Here is a 22,371-nt window from a genome sequence, read left to right as displayed (position 1 = left end):
CTACTCAGGTTTGAGTAATTGTACCCAAGGTAATATTCTACTTACAGCAACTTTATTCAGCAAATGTTTATTGAGCTCCTACTTTGTGCCAGTTACTATTCCAGGTGCTGAGTAAGCCCCCAGGAGGAGCCTTTGGGATAATACTCACTGATGGCTGGTGGTATCTGAGGGCCTAGAATAGTCTTGGGAGTAGGCAGAAGCTAGCATTCATGATTCTTGCTCTGGTGCAGGGAAGCTGGGGGCTCACCAGCTTTGTTCCCCTTGAGATCCTCTACCAATGTGAAATATATTCCCCTAAGTATTTAGCAAGAAATTGTTAAATACTGCCCTACCCGGGCCCTGGGTTTCTTAAAGACAAACATTATTTCTCAAATGATACAGTCCAAGCCCATAAGAGAAAAATATTGTCCTCACTTCCTCTGTTGTGGGCCATCCCTCATGCAATGAAGCCAGTACTCCTAATATTATGAAAAGCCATGCCCCATTGCTCCATCTCCATGTTCAAATCATGCACCTCCAAGATTGAGACCCCCGGAGCCTATGCTGAGCCCTATGCCTCTCAGTGGCTGCTCTTAGGACTACACGTAGAAGGTTTGGAGTGACTGCTGTTTGTACAGTGTTGGTTAAAATCTTAAGCCAGAGTCTTCCCTTATTCTCCTCCAGTTGTAAGAATTGATAGAGTTCTGGGAATTTGGTGGGTGGAGAAGCTGAGGCTGAGGCTCTTGAGTGACTGGTTAGTCAGGCAGTAAGAAGAGGAACTGACTCAGGAGAGGGTGCTTACTGAAGCTCAATACTTTTTTTGTAGAATGCATGGCTACAGAACACCTCTGGTATTCTCTGAACATTCAAATACCTTTTTTATTTTTTCCTCTTGGTATTTTAGATTCATCCATTTTGTCATGCCCATTTTCCTTCTACTTCCAGTTTATATAGCTATTTCAAATATTGTGCTTATTGTTTCTGGCAGGGGAGGAAATTTTCTGAGAGATAATAACCATTCTACAATGTGTGCATTTGTATTAACCTAAGGGGGCTTCCTACGGATTTAAGGAAGAAAAATAGAAATTAGAAAGAAAAAAAATCACCCATTGGTTTATTTATTTATTTAGATACTGGGGAATGAACCATATCATGGTGCTTTACCACTGAGCTATCTCTCCAGTCCCTTTTTTTATTTTGAATTTTAGATAGGGTCTTGCTCAATTGGTGAGGCTGGCCTGGAACTTTTGATCCTCCTGCCTCAACCTCCTCAGTAACTGAGATTACAGGTGTGTGCAGCCTCACTGGCCCATTCAATGTTTTATTCTGTTTGTTTCAAAAAGTACTTTCTGGGTTAGGCAGGAAAAAAAATAATTTATTGGTTTACAAACTAAAAACAAAAATGCAAACCAAAGGGCTGGGTTGTGCTTAGTGGTAGAGCAGTGCCTTGCATGCATGAGGCCCTGGGTTTGATCCTCAGCACCACATAAAAATAAACCAATAAAGATATCATATCCACCTACAACTTTAAAATTTAAAATAAATAAATAAATAAAGGTATTGTGTTCATATCAACTAAAAAAAATTTCTAAAAGTGTAAACCAAAAAGTTTCTTTGTTCAAAGCACTGATTAATAAAAAATTCTTACATTATATATAATTCACATGTATTCAGTTCCTACCTTTTTATTTTCTAGTAAACATTCTCCATATCTTTGGTTTGTTTTGTGTTTGGTTGCAGTTCTGGGGATAGAACCCATGGCTCAGGCGTGCTAGGCAAGCATCCTGCCACTAAGCAGAATTTTCTTTTTTTTTTAAATATTTATTTTTCAGTTTTCAGCCGACACAACATCTTTGTTTGTATGTGGTGCTGAGGATGGAACCCGGGCCGCACGCATGCCAGGTGAGCGCGCTACCGCTTGAGCCACATCCCCAGCCCCACTAAGCATAATTTTAAACAGCTGCACAATACATCATATTCCTTAGCATGGCTGTGTTTGATAAACTCAGTTTCCTTAACATCAGACATTACAAATTAATGTAAGCTCTTTTTGCATATTTTTTTTTCATAGTTAGGATTACTTTTCTTTCTTTCCTTTTTGTTTGTTTTGATACAGGGAATAGAACCCAGGGGCACTTAATCACCCAGCCACCTCCTCAACCCTTTTTTCATATTTTATTTAGAGACAAGGTCTCGCTGAGTTGTTTAGGGCCCTGTTAAGTTGCTGAAGCTGGCTTTGAACTCACACTCCTCCTGCCTCAGCCTCCCAGTCGCTGGGATCACAGGCGTGAGCCACTGTGCCCACAGGATTACTTTTCTTAGGATAAATTTCCAGAAGTGTGATAACTGATTCAAAGGGCATAGACCGCTCTAAGGATCTTGATAAAATTTCAAAGCTTGTAGAAAATATTTGTTGTACCAATTCCCCCCAGAGAGCCTGCAGTCCATCAGGGAAGACAGACTTTATAAAAATAATTATGCCAAGAACTATAGGAACAAAGCACGCTGAAGGCAAAGAGTCCACAGTGAGCTGAGCACTGGACACAAAGGTGACGCCACAGTTCCTGGGAGAGCAGCCCCACCAACAAGCCATTCAAACCTAAGTGACACGATCCACATGTGGCATTTCCTGCAGTTTTAGGTAGCACTTGTTTTTCTTCATCTTTTATTTTTTGCCTTTTAATTCGTTGCCTTTTGATTTTCATAAACACTTCACCGTGCTCCAATATGCTGTATCGAGGTGGGTAGATGCCTTTTTTTTTTGCTCACATAATATTAATTTCAACTCACTGTTAGTGTTGTTTTGAGAAAAATTCAGACTCCAACCAAGTTCTAGATAAATGAAAAGTTAAGGCAAAACCACGACTTGCAGAAATTGCAAGGAGCGCAACCGAACGAGTTAGGACAGCTTCCCTGCCGTGTGTAATTGAAGTTCCAGGGGTTACACAGAAGAAAGGGAACCAGTTAAAACAAAACTTTAAAGACAAATCATGATAACTTTATATACAGAAATTAAATAGCAAATATTTTCATGTGCATATAATCTTTAAAGGAGGATGTTTATTTGAAACAAGCTTTAAAGAAGTTCAAATATCTAGGCACCAATGAATTTCTGGTTTAGCTTAAACTTGCTTTATAAATAACCACTTGAATAAACTTTTGACACATTACAATATGTGTAATAGGGCTGGGGTAAAAATGGAGTAACACCACGTGCTGTGGTGGTTCGGAGGCTGAGGCAGGAGGATTGAGAGTTACCACAGCACCTAGTGAGTTACTCCATTTTTATAAAACAGTAGCTCAGTGGTAGAGTGCTTGCCTAGCACATTCAAGGCCCTGGATTCAATCTTCAGCACCATATAAAAATAAACAAAATAAAACCATTGTCAACTAAAAAATAATATTAAAAAATATGTATAATATATGTATAATTTAATATAAATGAGAAGCTCAAATAATTGTTATGTATAAAAACACGTCTTGGGCCAGGTGCAGTAGGGCACACCTGTAATCCCAGTGGCTTGGGAGGCTGAGGCAGGAGGATTGTGAGTTCAAGACTGGTCTCAGCAACTTAGTAAGGCCCTGAGAAACGCAGTGAGACCCTGTCTCTAAATATAAATATAAATATAAATATAAATATAAATATAAATATAAATATAAATATAAATATATATATATGGGGGCTTGGGCTGGGGCTCAGTGGTAGAGCGCTCGCCTAGCATGTGCAGGGACTCTGGGTTCAATCTTCAGCACCACATAAAAATAAAAAAGTGAAGGTATTGTCTCAAACTACAACTAAAACAAAATATTAAAAAAATGTATTATATCTCGATATATGTGTGTGTATATATATATATCTCTAGTACAAAACATGTTTTATTAGACACATTCATACATGACATATACAAATGTTTTATATAGTTATTTATAGATTTATATAATATGAATGACACCTAATATATTTGGTGGTTTCTCATTTATTCAGGTTTATTTCCAAATTTGAAAAACTTCCAACCTGCCAGAGAGGCACACCTGTGACTATTTATTTCATAAACATTTATTAAACACTGCTCAGTCTCAGCTCTCCACTGGATTTCAAGATAAATACAGGTCCTTGTCCTCAAAAAGCAACAGGCTGCAGAGAAGCCGGAAACAGGTGATCAATGCCTTGGGGCGGAATAAGAGGGACTGACAGGCCCCTGCAAATCAAGTAGAGTGCTCCCTCCTGAGAGCCCCACGGGGGAGGGACTCAACCTGGGTAGGAAGACCAGCTGGGCATGGTGGGAAGGACAAAGGAATGAAGAGGCTCATTCTGGGAGCTGCAAGTGTTTCTGCAGAGTCAGACACTGTGAGAATGGAGCTCTCAGAATCAGAGAGGAGAGGCCAAGAGGCCAAGAGAGAACATGCGTTTGCGGAACACAGTTCATGATGGATGGAGCAGCAGTGTTCAAGCTCTCCCTAACCCTGAGTTACTTTTTTTTTTTTGGTGCCAGGAATTGAACCCAGGGGCGCTTAACCTCTGAGCCACATCCCCAGTTATTTTTATACTTTATTTACAAACAGGGTCTCACTGAGTTGCTTATTGCCTTGCTAAGTTGCTGAGGCTGGCTTTGAACTCTTAATCCTCATCCTCTGAGCCACCACCATGCCCGGTGAGTTACTCCATTTTCATAAAACAGTAGTTTGCCATGAGTTACTCCATTTTGAGTACTAGTGCCAAGGTAGAAACCACGCTGTACCTCGTTTGTGTAAGTAAACAACCACCATCTACCTAGCACAACCATAAAGCAGAAGCTGATAAATTAATCATGCTAATAAAAATAACCACCTGTGAACTTATTAACTTAATCAGAAGCATATGGTTGCACGGGTATATCAACTCCACATTGGAAACATCAGGCCCAGGAGCTTATCAAACACACCAGAGCCCTGCATGAAGCAACCCCCTCGCTCAAGGGCCGTAAGAGGAGGAGCACCATCGCGATACTGGACACGATGGCACTCGAACCCCATCGCTGGTCACTCATCACTAACCTTGTTCAGGAAAGTCACCATAGCAACAAACCTCTGGTTCTGTCCCTCCTGGCCTCAGCACAGCATGGTTTCTCACGTCCACAAAGACCACGAATGGCCTACTCCAAACCAAGGTGTCAAGCTGACACTCCAAGCTGACACTCTGAGACCTCAGCCTGTCAGACTCTGGCCTAGAACAAGTTCTGCACTTTGCAGCTCTGACCACCTACAGTGACTCTGCAAGGCCAGGCTCTCTGCCTTGGCTCTCAGTTCAGCCCCCTGAGCCCACAGTGCCGTAACCCTCTGTGGTGTGTGTGTGTGTGTGTGTGTGTGTGTATGTGTGTGTGATGTGTGTGTGTGAGAGAGTGATGTGTGACTTGAATGTTTTTATGATTGGAATTATGTCATATGTCATTATGATTGGAATGAAAGAACTTGTGATTGCTGTGCTTATGACTCCCATGTGACCCATGAGTACTTGGTGACCTGCCACTGCTGAAAGAAGTGTAGCCTGTGAATTTTTTGTTATTCAGGTAATTCTGACACAGATGTTTTGGTGTATGTTACTGGCATTGTTCACTCCCCACACACCTGGTGACGATGACAACAAAGAGCACTGCCAGGTGTCGGCACAGCTCTGCACATCTGAGTGACCCACTCCTCACAAAGACACCATGGGTGGGGACTATTTTTACTCCTCCTTTACACATGGTGGAACTCAGGCACAGAGTGACCCAGGCTCAGGGTTTGGCTCCATGTCTGCTCTCTGAGCCACTCAACAATGGGCTCTGTGTCTTCACATGTGATTTTATTTTCTGTTTATAGCAATGTGCACATGCAAAAGGCCCCCAAGCCAGAGTGACAGCAACCTCACCTGTTTGCATGATTCTTCTTGCTGCACTGGAAATCGAGCCCAGGGCCTCCTGCTCAGCAAGCTTGCTCCTACTGAGCTCCCCACCCCAGCCCTCCAGCCATTTACTAACTGTGAGCTCTGGGAAAATGATCTAATCGCTGTGTGCCTCATTTCCTCCTCTGAAAAGCAAGAGAAACCTAGAGTTGAGTTGTCATGGGAGTCAAAGCATTTGGGCTGCTGTGTGGAGAATGGGCTGGGGGGGCACAGGGAGCAGGAGAGTAATAAGAGGATACTGTGAAAGTCAAAGCCAGGGTGGCTTCAGCCACGGACTACAGGGAAAACTGTACTTCACTCACAGGGCTGTAGTGGAAAGGCAATGAAATAAGGCCTCAAATAGGCATAGACGTCTCTCTCATAAATGCCTCTCATTTTAAAAATTATGGATCATTTCAAATATATACAAAAGTAAGAGAATAGATAACCCCGTCAGTCAACTGCAACAATTTCTAGGCTCAATCTTATTTCACCTGATGCCTCCGTTCTCTTCCTCCCATATTATCTGGATGTGAATCCCATACTTCATCTCATTTCCTCTGTAAGTATCTCAGTTTGTATCTCTAAAAGAGAAGGACTCTTTTTAAAAACACAATCAGAATACCATTATCACACTTAAAAGTTAATAATTTTTAATATCAGATGCCCAGGCAGCGCTCAAATATCCAATTGTCTCAGAAGTATCATATATTTTCAAAAGATTTTCCCAACCAAGATCTAGATAATGGCCACAAATTACAATGGACTGATGTTTGTTTGTTTAGTGGCTCTGGAGATTGAACCCAGGATCCCTGAGCAATACTTTGAGCCCTAAATTGCTCAGGCTGGCCTTGAACTTGGATTCCTTGCCTGAGGCTCCCAAGTCACTAAGATTATAAGGGCAGCTAAAATTATAGGGGTACATCCCACCATGCCTGATTGCCTTTTAAATATTATTATTATTATTATTATTTTATACTGAGGATTGACCCAAGACCACATCCATGCTAGGCAAGCATTCTACACTGAGCAATATCCACAGCCCTTAAACCTCTTTTAGTCTATATATCCTCTATTTTCTCTGGAAGTTTGTTAAAAAGAAGGGAGTCACCTCCCCTGGAGTTTTCTACAACCCAGCTTTGCAGATTTGCACTTCTGTCCTCTATACTTCCTTCTGGATCTGGAGTCCAGGTCAGATCAAGGTGGTCCTGGGTCTACCAGCAGGAGGCGCTCGGTAGCTGCTTATTTTTTGGGGATATTAGCAGCCATTAACGACCAGCCTAGATCCATTAACCCAGTAGGTTACAAAATGATGATATTTTACTTCTATCATTCTTTCTCAATTTATTAACTGGAATGTTTCTAAAGAGAAAACTTTCCCTCGCCCTCTCTCTGGTTACCTGGTGACGTGGTTTATGTGGTACTGGCATGATAAATGCTCACACGTTCCCTGTAGTTACCAGTTTTCAAAATAACAATTTGATTTCCTAATATCCTTCAATGGTGACCTATATTAGTTTCTTTAAGGCAACAACATAAACTTTGTGAAACATGTTTGATGTACTTCAGTCTATGGCTAGTCGTAGTAATACTAGTGCCTAAATGGTGCCACCATTTAGCACATGGGACCCTCTTTAAAATGGCTCCTGCAGATTTCTGACAGGAGTCTTTGTCAGAGTCCAGTGTGGTAAGACTTCCAGGTTCATCCCATGACCCTCCTGTCCTGGATGAGGAGCCATCATTCCCTCAAGGATCTTGGGATCCTTTGAGTGTGGATGGTTTTACAAGACGACAGGCCGGGTCACTACAGCTGGCTCACTCTTTATTTCTAGGCCATTTCAATGGAGAGACTTGGGAACTACGGTGTGTACGAGAGGGAGACAGGAAAACAACATCGTTATTGAAGTATAATTTATATATGAGAAAGCACTTAAAGTACACGGGGTATATAAGTCCAAGAGCCTTCACTGTGATGGGGCGTCTCCCTCACCCCAAGTTCCCCTAGATCTCTCTGTAATCCCTTCCATCCTCTGTTAGACCACGATGCAAAGAAAAGACCACCGACTCCAACTGAAATCAAATTAAAGCAAGCTTGTATTCCGACCGGCCGGGCTGCCTCTCCTGAAAACCACGGGAACAGAAGACAGCCCTGCAGCCCTCCAGGAGCACAGCTTTATACCCCAGAAAGTTACACACAGGGGGTTTGAGAACTTAGATAACAAAATTTTGACAAGCATAGCACAAAGGCTAGTTGATATTTTAGCTGTCCCTGACATCAAAATTTATGGGGTCATTAGAGTTTCGGAGAGGGTTGCTATCTGGTCAGGGAGAGCCAGGCACGGGTGAGTCCAAGGCCCGGGCAGGCATTCCGAGCAAGTGCAGAAATCGCAGTAATTTATAGTAAAGCTGAAATTAGCTTTTTATGCCTTTGTGGCGAGATGGCTCCCAATCTTAAGGGGGAATTAGGCTGTGCTTATCCCTTCCCTTTTGAGCCCCATTTTTTAGGCAAGAGCTTTTTCTTTTTTCCCCTACACATTTTTGTTGGTGCATTATAGTTGTGCCCAACGATGGGATTTGGTGTTACATATTCGTTAAGCGCACACAATATAATTTGGCCACTGTCATTCCCTAGTACTTCTCCCCTCTTTCCCTGCCTCCCATCCTATTTTATCTTTATTTTTCTCTCTCTGAAAGCATTATGTATTTATTGGCTTTCACATCCTTCGTCCTCCTCCTGATTGGCAGCACTCTGCAGCTGGACTGCGCCTCTCTTCCTCAGTATTCCCAGGGCCCAGTGCAGGGAGGGCACAGGACAGACACTTAGCGCACTGCCTCAAGCCCTCCAAGCCCCGGTTCCTCCTGGGAGGGGGGGAGAGGTCGCAGCACCCTCCTAGGAGTGCTGCCAGGAGGGGAGACTGAGAGAATGTTTACAGAGCACTGGGCAGGGGGCGGTGCTCACTTACTCTTCCTGTTATGTGATAACACCTGTTCCTTCAACTATGATTAAAACATAGATAAATGAAAGCAGTAGTAAATACACGTCTAAATGAAGGAGGTGAATTAACTTCCACTTAAATCCTGACGTCAGCCCACAGTAGGAGTGAACTTTAATGTTATTCTTTGGTGGATTGGGAATGATTGACGTGTCCCAAATCACAGTACTAGTTTCTGTTTCGCCGTTTCTTGTCTAGACGGAATTCAGCAGCCTTCACCCGTAAAGATTTTCTCCATTCTTAGGCTCGATTCCCTTGAACTGTAAGGAGAGAGGCTGAGGATGACTAGTTCATTTTTCTGCACTGTTTTTGACCTCTTGGGGATTTCTGCCTCTCTGTAGAGGAACATAAAGACAGACAAATGGATTAAAAAGCCAGAATGAGGGTTGGGGTATGGCTCAGTGGTACAGCACTTGCCTAGCATGTGTGAGGCACTGGGTTGGATACTCAGCACTGCATATAAATAAGTAAAATAACAGTCCACCAACTAATAAAAATATTTTTAAAAATAAACTTTAAAAATTTAAAAATCAGTGTGATCTTTTAAGAGGATTTATTCCTAACTTCACACGTAAGTACAGAGAGGCAACATTCTAAAATGTAACATTTTTTTTTTCTATAAGCAATTAAAGGAGGTGGAAGGCTAAGCACACAGCGACTGATAATTTCTTCACTAAGAATTCCTGGATCCCTTCTGGGTACCAGCCACAGAAGTGGGCATCGGGGACTTGACCTGGGATGAGACCAAGTCCCAGAGGTTGAGAGACTCACTATACAGAGAGGGGACAGACAACTCCACAACTGCAGTCAGATATACTCTGTGGGGCAAGTGCAGGAAATGCAGAGCACAGAACGGGCGTCTGGATGGGCTTCCTGGAGGAGGTGTTGCCTGAGCTGGGCTTCCAGCATTGGGAAGGAGTCAGTCAAGGGAGGGGAAGGAGCAAGGACTCCTGGGAGCTCAGAGGAGGTCCGGCACCTGTCAGGGACGGTCACCTGGGGGGAGACCTCAGCACTCTCTGAAGCAGCAGGAGCTGCAGGCCCAGAGGCCCTGGGCAGAGACAGCTGAGGCGAGGAAGGAGAGGAGGGCAGGGGCCCCCTCAGGAAGAGTGTGGATTTTGTCATTAGGGTCCTGAGAGGAATGGGGACAGACTGGGTTTTAAGTAGAGGAGTAGAGGTATTAGATATGGATTTTGGTTTGTTTTTGTTTCCTTGCTTTTGAGAGAAGGGTCTTGGGGTCTGGCTCTGAATTGGGCTCCAGCGATCCTCCTGCCTCAACCTCCCAGTGGCTGGGGCTACAGCGTGTACTGCCCAGGCTGAGATGGGCATTTTGGGAGGACCTCTTTGGACCCTGGGAGACCTATGAGGAGCCTGGGTCTGGACCAGATCCCCTGAGACGCGGAGAGGAGAAGACAGACTCGCCTCCCAGGCCCCTTCTGGGAGTTCAGCAGCTCAGGGCAAGGGTCGCTTCCCTTCAGTTTCCCCCCAGTATTCACTGTGCGAGGAGCAGACGCTGGACTCTAACTTCCTACAAAAGGTCTGGTCACCAGTCCTCAGTGACTTCTGGAAGGGGTCCAGAGGAACATTTTTGGATCCATTCTGTGCCTTGTCTAAATGTTAATCCGAGACGCGTGGAGGGCTCTTCCCTGTGGGTGAGAGTTTGTGCATCTTCTGACATTTCACCTTTCTGGGCCCAGCACTGGGTTGGCAGCAAGCTGTGCCCCGGGAGCAGAGGAGGCGCTAGTTCCTGGTCCCAGAGAATCAGAGTTCTGGGCGGGGCCCTCAACCACACACCCAGGGATTCCTGGAAGAAGGGATATAAGAGGCTTTGCAAAGACTTTGAAAATAAAAACAGTCATGTAATGCTTGTCATTGCCAGGCCTAGGTGAGACTCTATCCACAGGAAACAAGTCCTAACAAAAAACTGAAAATTTGTCCTCAAGTCATGGGGCAAATAAAGGGTGGGGCAGGGAGTCAAGCCTTAGAACCTTTTAGAGTCAAAGCTTCCTCAGCTCCACCTTTTTCTGTGGGAGAATCCAAAAGGAAGCCCTTTCCCTGCTTGTTTTAACTGGGGCTCAGGCAGAGCAGCCGCTCCACCCACAAGGTGGAGCCATTGAGTTGTTGGGGGAAGAAACTGACCCTTTTCCTTGCCTATTTTTAAATCACCCTTTTAATTTTCTAAATTTCTGTATGTTTTATAGCATACACAGTGTATTAGTACAGAAATAATTGTATATGCTCTCTGTTAAAATTTTTTTATAATGGACACTACCTTTGTGTGTTTATTTTTTTATGTGGTGCTAAGTACCTCATAGGTGCTAGGCAAGTGCTCTACCACTAAACTACCGTCCCAACCCCGGTATACGCTCTCTTAATAATTAATATATTTAGGGACTGAGGGACACAAGAGCAAGAAAGCCTGAGTATTCCTGACTGAGAGACACAGACCAGGTATCCCACCCATGAAGGTAAATATTGTGGGAGATTTTACAAGTTCCCAAAACATACATATGAACTCCCCCCTTCAGCATCCTTTTTTTGGCGGGGAGAGGGGAGAGTTCCAGGGACTGAACCCAGAGACACTTAACCACTGGGCCACATCCCCAGCATTTAAAATTGTTTAGAGACCGGGTCTTGGCAAGTTGCTTAGGGCTTTGTTAAATTACTGAGGCTAGCAACCTTCCTGCCTCAGCCTCCTGAGGGGCTGGGATCATAGGTGTGCACCACCATGCCCAGTTACCTTCAGGACTTTCCAAAAGCCAGACTTGTCCCAGGGACTCAGGAGACTGAGATGGGAGGATCGTGAGTTCAAAGCCAGCTTCAGCAAGTTCGTGAGGCCCTAAGCAATTCAGTGAAACTCTGTCTCAAAATAATAATAATAATAATAATAATAATAATGGGGCTGGGCATGTGGCTCAGTGGTTAAATGCCCCTGGTTCAATCCCCAGTAACAACAAAAAGCTAAATCTGACCACAAGATTCCCACTTGTCTCCTTCCAGAGGCTCCCCACGCTTGGAAACCCTCATGGCCATGCCCCCTGGCAGTTCCTCACACAGGAGCTGGCCTCCTCCCAGCTGCCCCCTGCCCTGCTCTGCCCGCCCCCTTCCCTCAGGCTCTCCTTCAGCCCCACCCACACCTTCCCTGTGTCCTAGACATCACCCCTTCAATGGCTTCTGCTTGGCTCCTGGGCCTCTGCTCTGTTCCCGGCTGCCCACCGCTGCCTCCCTGCCTGGGTCCTTGGCCTTTCACTTGTTGATACACCTGCCTTCCCGCCACCAGCCCCTGGGGAGCAGAATGACCTTAACCGCTCCCTAGTCCCCACTGTCTACAGCAGGGAACCTGCAGGACCCCTCTCAGCCTGGGTTTGTGCTGCGGGAAGTGCCTGGACGCCACCTGCCTCAGGAGAGGTCCACCTCCACACAGGTGTGTCCGCACCAGGCTGCCGGCTTGGAAAATGATAAAGGAGCTGGGGTCATCACACCCTGTGGGGCTGTTTTCATCTGGAGGTTGAACCCAGGGACTCCCAGGCCGGGCGGGCTGGGCAAGCGCTCTACCCCTGAGCTACACCCAGCCTGGCGCCCTCTGAGGGACACTGTCACATGTAACATTTTAAATAAAATAATGAGTGAAAGTGAATATTTGAATAAACGCGGTGCCCCGTGCATCCAATGCCCCCTTTTGCTCTCCTCTTGGCCCAGGAAAAACTACAATGTGGAGGGCAGGGATTTCCATTTCTCAGTCTTTGGGCACGGAGTCTTCTTCCTCACGCTCCAACCCACCTGTTAGCAGAAATATCTTGGGCACTGTAGGGATGTCCTACTTCCAGGGGATACGGGTCCTCAGGACTCGGAAATAAGAGAGGAGAGTGGTTAAACTTCAGCTTCTCTTCTCTTTCCCTCCTGTGGGAAAACAAGACATCGACAAAAACTGGTTAAGAAATTCACTGTGACTTCTCCAAAGGGTTCGCTGGAATCTTGATAGTGTTGAGAGAAAAAGTTTGCAGATCTGTCAATGATGGTGGCTCTGAGCAATGCCCAGCGCCCCTCGTCCTGCTTCTGGGAGTGCCAGGCCCTGGCCTAGGCCCTGGAGAGACAGAGGCATCCAGGACGAGGTTCCTGACCTTAATGACAATCCCACAAGAGGTGGGAGAGCAAATCTATGACTAGAGCAGAACATTTCAGGAGAGCACAGGGGATATAATGGGCCACCGAGTGGGTGGTCAGGGAACTTCCCGGAGGAGGGGGTGGCTCAGCTGGTTTGAGGGCCAGGTGAAGAAATGGCTGAAGGATGGTCAAGTTGGAGGGAAGAGCAATAATATTGGTGAATTAGTTGATTTTTCTGTTTCCGAGAATCTAAAAGGGATAATAGAAAGTCTGTTTGTGTGTGTGTGTGTGTGCTGCTGGAGGTTGAACCCAGGGCCTTGTGCATGCAAGGTAAGCACCCTACCTACTGAGATATGTCCCCAGTCCCAGAAGATCTGTTTTTAATGATCCACTGGCAACCCTGTAAGATTCCTTGACTCAAGTTAACCTACTCTAATAAAGAAAAAATTGTGGTCTTTGCTCAGTTCAGAGGAAAAAAAAATGGAAGGTTTAGGATTAGAAGGTTTCCATGGGCAAGATTTTTAACTCTGTTAAGTTTTGATTCTTCATCTCAAAAACGGACAGTATAATACCATCTACTGGTGACAGAGATGGTTACCAACCCACTGGCCAGACTCCCCTTTCTCTTTCTTTTCTCTTCTGTTTTATGGTACTACAGATTGAACCAGAGGTGCTCAACCACTGAGCCACATCCCCAGCCCCTTTTTAAACTTTACTTTGAGACATAGTCTTACTAAGTTGCACAGACTGGCCTAGAATTTGTGATCCTCCTGCCTGGGCCTCCCAAAGTAACTGGAATCAGGTGTGCACCAGCTCACTCTCCCTCTTTTTTTTAGCAAACAAGGCAGTTTTTGAGATGGCAATGGGTCCAGATTTTTTTTTAAGCTGGGAAAAAAAAAACCCTAAAACAAAAACCCTACTTTTCCAGCCTCTCTTGCAGCTATCACCACGTGACTGACTGCTGGCCACTGGAACGAAGTGGTGATGTTACCTGGTATCTCTAAGGAGGGTCCCAGGGACGGAGGCAGTGACAGAGACTGACTGAATGGGCAGGAGGCACCTCTCTGAGGGGATGGGAAAGCTGCCCCAGCCACAGCCAGGGGCGGGTCCTGCACCTGTTGTCGGTGACATGCGCTGGTGCAGCTGAAAACCTGTACTGCTTGCTGCCGCTCTGCATCCACCCTGCAGCTCCAGGTGTGGATCTTCAGAATGTTACTTGCTGGGCTACAGGATGGGGACTGTCCCCAGGAGCCCTGAAGGCCTGCCTTTAGTAGTTGACAAAAGCACCGCTCTTCTTACTGGGCTCACTGCCCTCCTTTCTACAGAACATGCTGAGACTCAAAAGAGAAATCACAAAACAAATTTAAAAGTATTTTGAGTTGAAAACAACACAACACAACAAAATTTATGGCCTGAAGCAAAAACAGTGCTGGTGGCTCAGCTGGTTTGAGGACCAGGTGAAGAAATGGCTGAAGGATGGTCAAGTTGGAGGGAAGAGTTGGAGGGAAATTCATAGCCACATTTTGTGAAATAGAGAGATCTCAACAACAACTTCATTCAAGGACTAGAAAAGAAGAGTAAACCAAACCCAAAGCTACCAGAAGGAAGGAGCTGATAAAGAGTAGTGCCAAGAAGGTGAATAGAGAATTAAAAAAATAGTATGTATTGTACTATGTGGTGCATGCCTGTGATCCCAGGGGCTCAGGAGGCTGAGGCAGGAGGATTGTGAGCTCAAGCAACTCAGTGAGACCCTGTCTCTAAATAAAATACACAACAGGGCTGGGGATGTGGCTCAGTGGTCCAGTGCCCCTGAGTCCAATCCCAAGTACCCCCCTCAAAAAATAGGGTTGATTAAACAAAATGCTAGTTATTTTCAAAGACCAACAGAATTAACAAACCTTTGGTTCAACTGACTACAAAAAAGGAGGAGGAGGTGAAGGAATTAGAAAATTCAGAAATAAAAAGAGGAACATTACTCTGATCTTACAAAAATAAATCAGTTTATAGGAGAATATGAATGTTAATAAGTACACTCAAATGAAATGAAAAATTCCCAGAAACATACAAACTTCCAAAAGTGACTCAAGAAAAAAATAAAAATTCTGAATAGAGTTATAAGAAAGAGGATTGAACCGGTAACAAAACCTTCCAAAAAAGAAAAGTCCAGGATCATGTGACTTCACTGGTGGATTCTACCAGAGACGAATTAACACCAATTTTCAAAAAATAGAAGAGAAGTACTTCAGAACCCATTTCATGAATCCTGCTTAGTTCCAGAAAAACAGAACTAGAAAAATGAAGGGAAGGACACTATCAAAGAAATGATAAAAGAAAATTTCACAGACTTGAAGGACACAACCTTCCAGAACCCCACTGGAACACCAAGGAAGAGGTTCGTGCCAGGTCTGGTCACTGTGAAACCTCACCTGCCAGGGATAGAGACACATCCTCAGAGCTCCCTCGGGGGTGGGGAGGTGACATAAAATCCATAAGAATCAGAATGGCGTCAGACTTCCCAACAGCACAAGTAGGAGGTGGGAAGAAAGGTCAAAATTCTGTGGCAAGTAGATTTGTATTTTAGAATTTTATTCCCAGCAAAACAGTTAACAATTATTTTTTAATATTTTATTTTATTTTTTTATTTAGTCATAGTTGGACACAAGGCCTTTATTTATTTTTATGTGGTGCTGAGGATCCGGCCCAGGGTCTCATGCGTGCCAGGCGAGCGCTCTACAGCTGAGCCACCACCCCAGCCCGTTAACAATTATTAATTAAGGAAAAAACACACATTGGACTTGAGAGACTGGGAAAATGGCACACTTTTTCTTCAGGAGCTACTAGACAGACATGGGACCTGAAAACAGTGACGCCAACAGGTCAAATTGATGGGGGTGGGGGGGAGTGGCAGGTGAGGGAGAGAAAAGTCCCCAGTGGTGGGCTGGAGTTCACCTGCAGCCACAGGCCGCCTGGAGGAGGTCAGGACCTGAGAGAGAACTGTGGGACCAGCTGAATCAAGGAACAAACCTGTGGCATACAGGATGCGTTTGAGAATACGGAAAATAACCTTGCTTGGCTTTTGATAGCTTTTAGCAATACAAAAAATATCTAGAGATAAGGCCTAAAATGACAAAGGAAACACAAACTACATGTGTAAGCATGTTATTTAGACAACAGAGGTGAATCCCAGAAAAGCAGCCAAGGGGGTGGAAGTCACGGTGGGGAGGGTGGCGGGAAGGGGAGGGCAGGGGCTGCTGTGGGCCTCAGAAGCTGGACAGGATTGCTTGATTCTTAGAGTCCACCTGCACGTATTAATTTGACAAAAACAAAATGTTGATCTGACTGCTGCTCCTGATAGAGCTCTTGGAAGGTGACCTGGGGCTCCAGGCAGGGGGACTCCAGAGGGTGTGGCCTAGGTCACCTCGTGCTGCCCTTCCTTCCCTCCTGTCCTTCCATCAGCCACACCCAGGGGCGAGCTCCTCAAACTGCCCCCTGATGAGCAAAGATCCGCCCCGCCCACTCTGTGCAGAAGACCTGGGACTTCCTGGGACTTCCTGGGACTTCCTGGGACTGCCTAGGACTTCCTGGGGCTTCCTGGGACTGCCTGGGACTTTCGCATTTGTACCTCATGTTAATTATTCACAGCTTTGCGCCCCCTTCTAGAATGGGAGCCCTTGAGGTCAAGGACTTGAACTTATTTATGTCTTTGTATCCTTGGAACCTGGCATGCTGGTCCTCCCTGAAGTTTTTCTTGGCTTCTCTGGGCCTCAATGTCCTATTCAGTAAAATGGGGGTGATAGCATCAAATAGCATTTTGAGGAGCTATAAGTAAAATAAAATGGGCAAGTTGTCTTGGTCACCCATTCTACCCTGTGACATTGACTGTGCACTGCACTCTGGGTCACAGGGACAGCAGGTGGGGCTAATTATAGCACTGCTTTCCAAAGGGATGTGCAGGGCCTCAGACCTCAGTGAGGCTCGGCCTGTGAGGCCAAGAGGATGGCTCTCCTCACTGTGGGCCAGGCGCTGTCAGGAGGTCCAGGGGCCTGGTGCCTGTCAGAGGCAGCTTGAAAAAGAAGTCAGCACACAGAGGGAGGAGGCCGAGAGAGTCGAGGACGGAGCACCAAGGGGAATGTGCTGTGTAGGCTGCTTGGAGCCGGCTTCCTGGCATTTGTGACCAAAGAGCTCTGATCCACACAGTTCATAAAGTACAAAACCAGGCACAGCAGTGCACACTGCCACCCCAGCAACTGAGGAGGCTGAGGCAGGAGGATCATGTCTGAGGCCAGACTCAGCAATTGAACAAGGTCCTGTCTCAATGTAAAAAGGCTGGTGTCCTAGAACACACCTGGATTCCGCCCCCAGTGCAGGAAAAAAGAACAAGAAAGCAGTTCATAAAGTAAACAGCCAGTGCTCGACACAGAAACGCAAAACCATTGGTAGCTTTACCATCACTACTACCACTAAAAAAAAAAAAAAAAAAAAAATCACTCTTGAGTGAATAAAACATAAAAGAAAGTGAACTTTTATGTGCTCTTTCCCTCACTGAGAATTCCTGCACTTTCCCCACAGTTTTCGTTTGAACAAACCTTAAAAGAAACTCGTCTTCCTTGAAAACGCTCCCGAGTCTCCTCCGCGGCTCCTCGGGGCGGCAGCCGGGCGCAGGTGGGAGGAAGGCGGAGGCCTTTTTCTTATCCGCTTCTTTTTTATCAATGTTTGCCACCTCCCTGCAGGGAAATAACCACACACATGGCTGAGGGGAAACAGGCGTGTGGTCTTTGGGCAAATGTTTACAAGCTCCTTGGCCTGCCAGGAACATCGGCTGAAACCGGGTTGAGCACAGCAGTGACCCAGTCACCGGTACCAGACCCCGGGCTCCAGGGGGAAGAAGGGGTCCAGTACCCAAGGACCATAAGGCTCAAGCATAGGCTGGTATTAAGAAGCTCGCATGGAACTTGGCCTAAACCAGTGGCAATTCCAACAATGGGGATCTTCCCCAAGCCCCCCCAAGGGTCACTGTGCCCTGAGTCTAGTGACACAGATGTGTTTTAAGGTGACCACTGTGTATCTGCAGGCAAAACTTTGAGCATCACTTTATCAACACAAAGCGCACTGGGCTTCATCCTGAGCTACACCTTATCCAACAAAGAGCAGGGGTAGTTAACGCTGAAATGCTGATGAGCAGGGATTCAGCCCGCAGAAACAAGGGTGCACTGGAGAGCCTGCTGAGGACCTGCCGTCCCATCACTTGTCATCCTTCCCCGTCCTCTGCGTGATCCTCACAGCTCCAAACGCTACCCTGCTGAGAGCCGCGACTTCTCCCTGCCACCTCTCCTCAGCCGGTCGTCCACTCCACGCCAGGGAAGCCTGCCTTGTTCCCACCTGGTCACCGCGGTCTGAGCCAGTGAGCACCTGCTGGACCTAAAGCCTAAGGCTTGAGACTTCTGAACTCAGCACGACAGGGGATGTCTGTCACCAGCCTGTCATGATTAAGTGCGTCTGCGCCAAGCCCCAGGAAAACTTTTCAAAGTCCAAGTCAGTCTCTGCAGCTGAGGAGTTCCCATTCCACCCCAGGAGAGCTGGGGAGGCTCACCGGGGAGAAAGCCAGCCCTGCCCCCGGGAAAACATGATGTGCTGCAAGGGACAAGGGTTGGACCCGTGAGCCGCCCAGAAGCCCCTGCAGTACCTCAAGAAGTTGTCCTGCAGTTCATTTAGGTAACTATCGAAAGAATTCCATTCCTTCACGTGAAACGCGATCAGCTTGCTGAGTTTTTCCTTTCGGGTCTTCATGTTTTTCAGAGTCAAGTTGATGACATCGGCGTACGTCGGGGTGGACTCAGTGGTTTTTATGGTCAAGGAACACCCCGTGCTGTTGGACTGTGTTTGTGTCTTGCATTTTTAGAGGTTTGAGCCTGATGTGTGGGGTGAGGCAGCTGGGATGGCAGAGCCGGGAACACCTGGGCTCTGGACAGGACAGCTGGCCTCTGAGCAGAGGACTTGCGGCCATAGTCCACTCGGAAGGAAGAGGCTCTCCTCAGCCCTCTCCTTGGAGCCAGTCCTCTCTGCCCTGTTGAAGAAAGGGGGGAGGCAGCACCTCTTAGGCCACCTGGGATCCTTAATGTGCTCATCAGGTGGACAGGAAGGGCTCAGGCCTTCCTCTCCCTCTGGCCAGGCTCCATGCTCCACCTCCTGTGGCATGCTGAAGAGCCTCTGTGCTCCACATGCCCTCCAGGCCCACTCTTTTCTGTGACGTTGAGGATTAAACCCAGGGCTCGTCCCCAGCCCTCCTCCACCCCTCCTTCTTCTTTTTTTGGGGGTGTGGGGGCCGTGTTGGGGATGGGAGGTGTCCTGCACGTTCAGGTACTCTCCTGCCGAGCCACACGCCCAGCCCTCCACACCTCTTTTTTTTTTTTTTTTTGGTACTGGGGATTGAACTCCCTGTTCCGTATTTTATTTAGAGACAGGGTCTCACTGAGTTGCTTAGGGCTTTGCTTTTTGCTGAGGCTGGCTTTGAACTCTTGATTCTCCTGTCTCAGCCTCCCGAGCTGCTGGGGTTACAGGCTCCACCTCTTCTTGATTGGACGGAATCTAAGCTATGCTTGTCACAAGCCTCAGACAAACTAAAAGTCATCCCCTATGTCTCCATTTCCTAAGCTGTAAAATAGGGATAATAATACCTTCTCTAGATGATGTTAATAATAATGATGAGGGTTATGATGAGGGTTAGGACCAGCAATTTTGGTGTCGGTGTGAGGGTTTCATCTAACATACCTACGCTTTCCCCAAGGCCACCAACAAATTCCTGGCCCTTTTTCTATTTATCCTAAAGATTTGGTAAAAATTTCAGATCTCAAGAAAACAGGTATGGCATGTGTTGGGGTGCTGAGTCTTGGCAGTTTACCATGGGGATCAGAACTTGGGTTCTGTTTGGAATGACATAGGTCTATTGGTCCAAACAGACCTGGTCTCTGGAACCAATTCTAAACGGCCCATGTGCCATTTAATCATGACACTATCAGTTTGGTATAACTATACTTAGTTTAGGAATGAGTAGATTAAGACATTGAGCTTCCTAAACTAAGCTTCCGAAAATAAGGATTATCAGCCTATTCATTCCGGTAAGTGGGAAAAAGAAAGATCTTGCACACAGGGAAGTTCAGCTTGCTTGGGGTTACCCTGCCAGCTCAGGAGGTGGCTCCAGACCTGGAATTAGGATGAGGGGGACCCTGAGACTGAGGCTCCTGTCATGCTACCCCTGGCCAGCACCCACCTTGTGCCAGGCTCTGAGTGACAGTCTGAGGACTTCTTGCTGACCCCTACTTCCTGGAAGAGGTTGCCTGGAGCAACCTGTGCCCTGCCTACAGCCATAAGGATATGGGATGACCGTGGTATTTTCCCTCCTCACTACGAACACGTCCTGGCCCGCCTGCGGCAGGGTGAGGTAGCGGTGGATGAAGTAGACGATCAGGGGGCTCTTCCCGTAGACGTTGAAGAGGTTTGCCGACGGCTCGGGCTTTCTGCAGGCAGGGTGAGACTGAGGGGGAAAGAAAGAGGGAAAGATAAAGCACATATTAAGAAACGTGAAGGCACTCCCATCCTCCCATCCCATAACTCCAGCTTTAAAATGCAGCCTAAGGAAATAACCAAGGTAAAGAGAAAAGCTTCAGGCACTAAGATGTCTGCTGCAGAGATGGTCACCAAACACAGCAGACATTTCAGAATAGGCTAAATGTTTAAGGAGAAGAAGGTGATATCTCCACCCAAAGGAGCAGCAGATCACTTTTAAAATGCTTATGGGGCTGGGACCTAGGTTAAGGTAGAGTGCGTGCCTAGCATGTGAGGTTCTGGGTTGCATCCTAAGCACTATAAAAAGGAAAAAAAAGTTTATGAAGAGTTGATAACCTAAAGTATTTCAGGTATAACAGTAAAATTTTTAAAACTGAGATGCAAAACAGGATAATAAATATAATTATAATAAATATAATTATATTAAATAAATCAGTAAAAATAAAAGATGGATGATACTGGAAAGATATTTACCAAAATGTGAACAATTCATTTAGCAAATATTTATTGACTGACTGCTAGGTCTGCACATCACTTTAGGCACTGGAGACTCAGCAGAGAACAAGACAAATCCTAGGAAAACAAAGGCTAAACCAACAACTAGAAGGACAACATGGCTGTGCCCAAGAGCAACAAGGAGGTCAAGGGGTGAAGAGTGGAGGCTGAGGGCTAGGGATATGGCTCAAGCGGTAGCGCGCTCGCCTGGCATGCGTGCGGCCCGGGTTCGATCCTCAGCACCACATACCAACAAAGATGTTGTGTCCGCCGAAGACTAACTAAGTAACTAAATAAGTAAATAAATATTTAAAAAAAAAAAAAAAGAGTGGAGGCTGAGGGGACCACTTTCCAGGGGGTGTCAGGGAGGGCTGCCTCCGGGTCAGATCCTAGCAGGGAGCTGGGGGAGGATCCTGGACACTCTAGGCAGAGAACCCTGAAGCGGATGTGAGCCAGGTGCAGCTGTGCAGCCCAAGTGGAGCAGGAGTTAAGAACAGGGACGAGGGGCTGGGATTGTGGCTTGGCGGTAGAGCACTTGCCTAGCAAGTTCAAGGCCCTGGGTTCGATCCTCAGCACCATATAAAAATAAATAAAATAAAGATACTGTGTCCAACTGCAACTAAAAAATAGTTTTAAGAAAAGGGAAAAGGATTTGAATGGACATTTCTCCAAAAGTGATGCACAAGTGGCTGATAAGCACAGAAGGAGCTCTATACCATCAGTCATTGAGCAAAGCTAGTCAAATGAGAGACCAATCACAATCAAATAAATGAAATAAACATTGGTGAGAATGTGGAGAAACCAGCATGCTCACTCCGGGTAGGAATGGAGAATGGCAGAATGCTACGGAAAACAGACAGAGCTCAAAAAGTTAGACACAGACATAGCAACCCCCCTTCTAGGTGTACACCAGAGAAAACAGAAGACCTGTCCACATAACAACTCCATGAGTGTTCACAGACACAGCATTATCCACGAGCCAAAAGTGAAGTGATGTCCATCAATTGGTAAATGAATAAACAAAATGAGGTGTTCTCATGTAGTGAAACAGTTTAGCATAAAAAGAAATGAAGTACTTTCATACTACAGCACAGACAAACCAGAGGGTGAGAAGCCAGTCCCGAGAGGCCACATATTACATAATTTCATTTATATGGAATGTCCAGAATGGGCAAATCCACAAGACCAAAGTGAATTGGTGGGTTTCTGGGGGCTGGGGAGAGGACTAGGATATGACTGCTAAGGAGTGTGAGGTTTCTTTTTTGGGTGATAAAATGTTCTGGAATTAGTGGTGATGACTGCCCAATTCTGTGAATGAACCACCCCTTATACACTGCTTGG

General features: G+C 46.1%; 1 protein-coding gene across 1 annotated transcript in view; it reads right to left on the bottom strand.

The window, feature by feature from the left end:
- Positions 1–6,505: 6,505 nt before the first annotated feature.
- Fam227a (family with sequence similarity 227 member A) overlaps positions 6,506–22,371 on the bottom strand; it is a 55,691-nt gene continuing 39,825 nt past the window's right edge. The window contains exons 14-18 of the mRNA XM_078052727.1: positions 20,346–20,503; positions 18,656–18,808; positions 17,559–17,696; positions 12,649–12,768; positions 6,506–9,206 (exon numbers count right to left, since the gene is read on the bottom strand). Of these exons, the coding sequence (XP_077908853.1) occupies positions 9,077–9,206; positions 12,649–12,768; positions 17,559–17,696; positions 18,656–18,808; positions 20,346–20,503 (699 nt within the window). The 3' untranslated portion in view covers positions 6,506–9,076. The remainder of the gene's footprint in view (positions 9,207–12,648; positions 12,769–17,558; positions 17,697–18,655; positions 18,809–20,345; positions 20,504–22,371) is intronic.

The sequence above is a fragment of the Ictidomys tridecemlineatus genome, chromosome 6 (genome assembly GCF_052094955.1).
Source record: "Ictidomys tridecemlineatus isolate mIctTri1 chromosome 6, mIctTri1.hap1, whole genome shotgun sequence".
Taxonomy (NCBI): Eukaryota; Metazoa; Chordata; class Mammalia; order Rodentia; family Sciuridae; genus Ictidomys; species Ictidomys tridecemlineatus.
The sequence above is the reverse complement of the archived record's forward strand: the minus strand, read 5'-3'. Positions and strand labels throughout refer to the sequence as shown.